Consider the following 4401-nt stretch of genomic DNA (forward strand, 5'->3'; position numbering starts at 1 on the left):
ATATAGAGGGACCTTCTGGGCTTAACGTTGAAAATAATCTAAAAAAAAATTCTGGGGTCGATATAATCGACTAAAAATTCCTCAAGTTGGTGCCGTAGCATGGTCGCAATCTAATGACTGCAACAAATAAAAAGAAACAAAAAACAAAATATATCACAGAAGTGGTTTTGATCAGGCTTTAAAAAATTCTGGGTTCCATACAGCCATCGAAGTATTCTTCAAGGCGGTACCCAAGCATTGCCGGCAGCAGTGTAATAACAGCAACAAGTAAAAAAAAAAAAAAAATTCTGGGGTCGATACATTCAACTAGAAATTCTAAAAACAGAAAAATAACCGAAAAATATAACCATGAGGCTTTTTTCCGGATCCCAGATCATCAGGTTACCTAATATCCGGTACAAAACCAATTGATGAGACTGGTTATACTTTGATTAATATATATGTATTATTATCATTTAACATGTTTTCGATGATAATGTAATAGTATGATGCTGATGATGACTATATATATACATGTATGTATACACACTCTGCGCACACATACACATGCATATACATAAGTGCAGTTTATGAAGATAAATATATAAAATTCACTATAAAATAGGTCATTGTGAACTAAATTAAAATCTTAACTGAAAAATATTATTGCAAAAGAAGGTTTCTCTTCATCAATATAAATAAAATTAGGTCTAGTGGAAGCAAAATGGAAGCAGTGAAGTATCAATCTAGACGGGTTTTCTTTGAAACAAAATAACTATTTCAGCTCAGTTTCCAATGATTTGGATAACTTTTCAATGTGGTTATAAATACATTCAATACAAATCAACAGACATGCAGTGCGTAACTAGCACGTCTTGACTGCACACCACTGGAAGAAAAACATATAAAACTCACTATAAAATAGGTCATTGTGAACTGCATTACTAATATCTTAACTGAAAAATATATTAAAGCAAAAAAAGGTTTCTTTTTATCAATATAAATAAAATTAGGTCATGAAAAACTATTTAGTACAGTCCATTATCATTCTACCCAAAGACATTTTAATGTCTGTTTCCTTATTGGCATAGATTGTTAATATCTGTTGTAACATTATGTAGATCAAATGATTACTAAAAAAATATTTCCTTTAATAATCTGCTGTATTTACACATCCACCAGGCATCATCCAGACACTTGATGATCTTAATCTATTGGATGATTATTTAATGTTGAAAAGTGCCCAGGCTAGATAAATTCTTTTTTTTTTTAAATGGGAAGAAAACAGAAAATTTATTGTCAAATGATACCTTATTCACCTGAACTTTGGTAATTTTTGATTGAAACTACTTTTCTTAAGATAACTAATGTATGTCTTTGCAAGAAAAATCTTAACATTTTACTTCATACTTAAAATTATGTATTCCCTAAATCTTTGCATTAGAAACTCAAAACTTCTTTGCAAGTAAAATATGTGGTTCACATGAATGATGAAATATGATACAACAAATTGTTCATCATGAAGCAACAAAATTTATTTTTACTTAGTCCAAAAGTTCATGTTTACAATGTGTGTGTGTGTGTGTGTGTGTGAGAGAGAGAGAGAAATCGGTTGTCAAAAATCAAGTAGTTCTGGTTGGCTGTGAGTCAAAACTAGAGTGATTAAGAGAGATGAATTGGTCCATTTAACATCAATCCCTTTTATGTGCTACTCTAGAAGTTTTGGTATAAGTATGGAACAAATTAAATCATCCAAGCACTAAAGACTCTCCATTTCCCATGTATATTATATAAGGCCTAATTTGAATAATTAACTTTTTTCTTATATTTCTTTTGAAATGCACCATCTGTTTCAATTAAAAAATTATGGAAAATTTAGTAAAATAATTTTGATGTTATTAAGCTGGTATTTGGAACATAAATTAACATGATATTTTAATGGAAGTTTTCAATTTAGATCACTTGAAAGCAATAAGTTTGTATCATAGAACCAGTTACAGTCTCAGGTGGGTTGGATCAAAAGGGTTAATTTGCAGATAGATAAAATGTTCAGAGAACTTCATTGTTTCTCTTAAACCAAGAAAATTCCCTAACACCAACTGGTTTTTCGCTGCTAGTGTTTCAAAATGCTCTAGAAAGGCTAATTAATATCAATACCTTGCACATTTTCTGGCAAATCAGAATAAAAATCATAAAAAGTAAAATTTCTCTCAGATTAAAAAAAAAAAGAGTCTGGATTGTTTGGCCTGGTCATGCTTTTTTACAGGTGACTGCAAGCAAAAGACACAACCCCTACTGTTGTTTACAATCAGCTGATACACACGAAGATGAAGGAAAATACAAACTCACCCACGTGCACACACACACACACACACACACACACAGGTGTCCTTAGTTTTTCTCAACCTTTATTGACCTGCGACTATAGTTTAAACTGCCAACTGACAATATTCATGCAGTTGGACTGAACCTCTAACCACTGCATGGCAACTTGGGTACGTATCTTCTTTGATAACCCCAAGCCAACTAGAGTCTTGTGAGTGAATTTGATAAATAGAAACTGAAAGAAGTCCATCATACACACACATATATGTATGTAATTGTGTGTGCATGTTTGTGTTTCCTTGTCTTGACATGGTGTAATAATTGCGAATGAGTGTTACTATCATTCAAGCAGCATTACTTCTTTCTAGTATTCTGCAAAAAAAGCCATCTCTAGCCTTGCTTAGGAAAAGGTGAAGGTAGATGACAGGAAGGGCATCCAGCTGTAGACAATATGCCTCACTAAACTTCATCTGACCCATAAAACAAATAAAGGGATAAAAATATTGATGTTACATTTATTGTCCAGTTACAGTCATTTCAGTAACAGGAGTAGGGTAAGTAAATCATTCAACATGCTGGAACCCATAGAAACAATGGTTATTTAACTGTATGCCCGTGTGTGTGTGTGCTCAACCTATGCTGGTGTGGAAAATGGATGTTAAATAATAATGATGATGATGATATATGTATGATGCATGCATATACATACATATAGAGAAATCACACTCATATATGCATTTACAATTATATTTGTTTTTCATTGCAGACAACAAAATGAAGATTTGAAACGAGAAATCCTCAAAGCTGAGCGAGATTTTCGTGCACAGGTGACGCTTGATATATACATATATGTGGGTGTGTATGAATGCATGTGTGTGTGTATACATGTGCTAATACATATGAAGACGCATAACAGATAAATATTTATATATCATGTTCCACTCTCCAAAATGTATATAAAAGATTTGAGATTGTTTCAATTTTATCAAAATTTCTGTAGCATTTTGAAATAATATTGTTAAACCAATTTTGTTTCCTTAAAAATACAAAGTCATACAAATATATTCCTACATTGTTAAATGCCAACAACAAATACATAAAACATATAGATTGCGAAAAATAAATGGCACATAAAATATAGATACATAGAAGAAGCAAGGAATTGGAATGTTTTCTATGTTCTAAGATCAAAATCTGCCAAATTGCAATTGGTGGACTATGGTTGATAATCATTATTATTATGGTTATGTTATTTTCTTTCTTTGCAGATTGCAGCAAATGAAAAGAAAGCTCATGAGAATTGGGTAATGTATTATTATTTTTATTATTATTATTGAGTGAGAGAGTAGTGCATGCCATCAAAATGACACTGGGGTAAAATATACGAAACCCATTCTACCCATCATGACTAGCCATCTGACAAGGGTACACTAGGCACATGCATCACAACCACATGTGCGCAACATGGTGATCTCATATAAAGATAAACAGCACATGACCTTGCAGGTGGGGACCAGTTAAACTTTTCTTCAGGTCGTGTAGCCCATCCTGCTCAAAAGGTCCCTGAGTAAGGGTTGTTGAAGGGTGTTGAGTGAAACACTCATGTTTCCAGAGGTGAATTATTCAAACCCCAAAGAATTCCTCTCAACACATGGCTATGATGCTCCCCCACTACTTCTGCTTGTGATCAGAGATGCTCATATCATCAGCCACTAAGGGACATACTCTAAGGGACTGGTTATGGTCAAACAATTGACCAGCAAAACTATGGTATTGAGCAGAGTATTTGCTGCAGCTCATCTTTTATACCAAGACAAAACAATGTACATGATAACACTTCCAATCAGTTAAGAACAGAAGCCATGAGAGCCACCACCTGGTGCTGCATAGGGGTATTTATTATTATTGACAGGTGCGAAAATTAACGCGGAAAAGTCAATGGGCTTGCAACTAGGCACCTGGAGGGGCAAGTCCATGCCGTCCAACAGCGTCGTAGGGCGCTGGACAGAAGGACCCATTAAACTGCTCGGGGTCTGGTTCGGTCCGGACCTCCAGTTGGAGAAAAACTGGGAAGAAGTGACGAACAGGGTGGCCAAC

The 4401-nt window shown here is 34.1% G+C and overlaps 1 protein-coding gene across 1 annotated transcript in view; it reads left to right on the top strand.

The window, feature by feature from the left end:
- Positions 1-4401, top strand: part of LOC106880786 (transport and Golgi organization protein 1 homolog) — a 48325-nt gene that overhangs the window by 19764 nt on the left and 24160 nt on the right. The window contains exons 9-10 of the mRNA XM_014930901.2: positions 3071-3131; positions 3573-3608. Of these exons, the coding sequence (XP_014786387.1) occupies positions 3071-3131; positions 3573-3608 (97 nt within the window). The remainder of the gene's footprint in view (positions 1-3070; positions 3132-3572; positions 3609-4401) is intronic.

Source organism: Octopus bimaculoides, chromosome 16 (genome assembly GCF_001194135.2).
Source record: "Octopus bimaculoides isolate UCB-OBI-ISO-001 chromosome 16, ASM119413v2, whole genome shotgun sequence".
In the NCBI taxonomy this organism is placed as follows: Eukaryota; Metazoa; Mollusca; class Cephalopoda; order Octopoda; family Octopodidae; genus Octopus; species Octopus bimaculoides.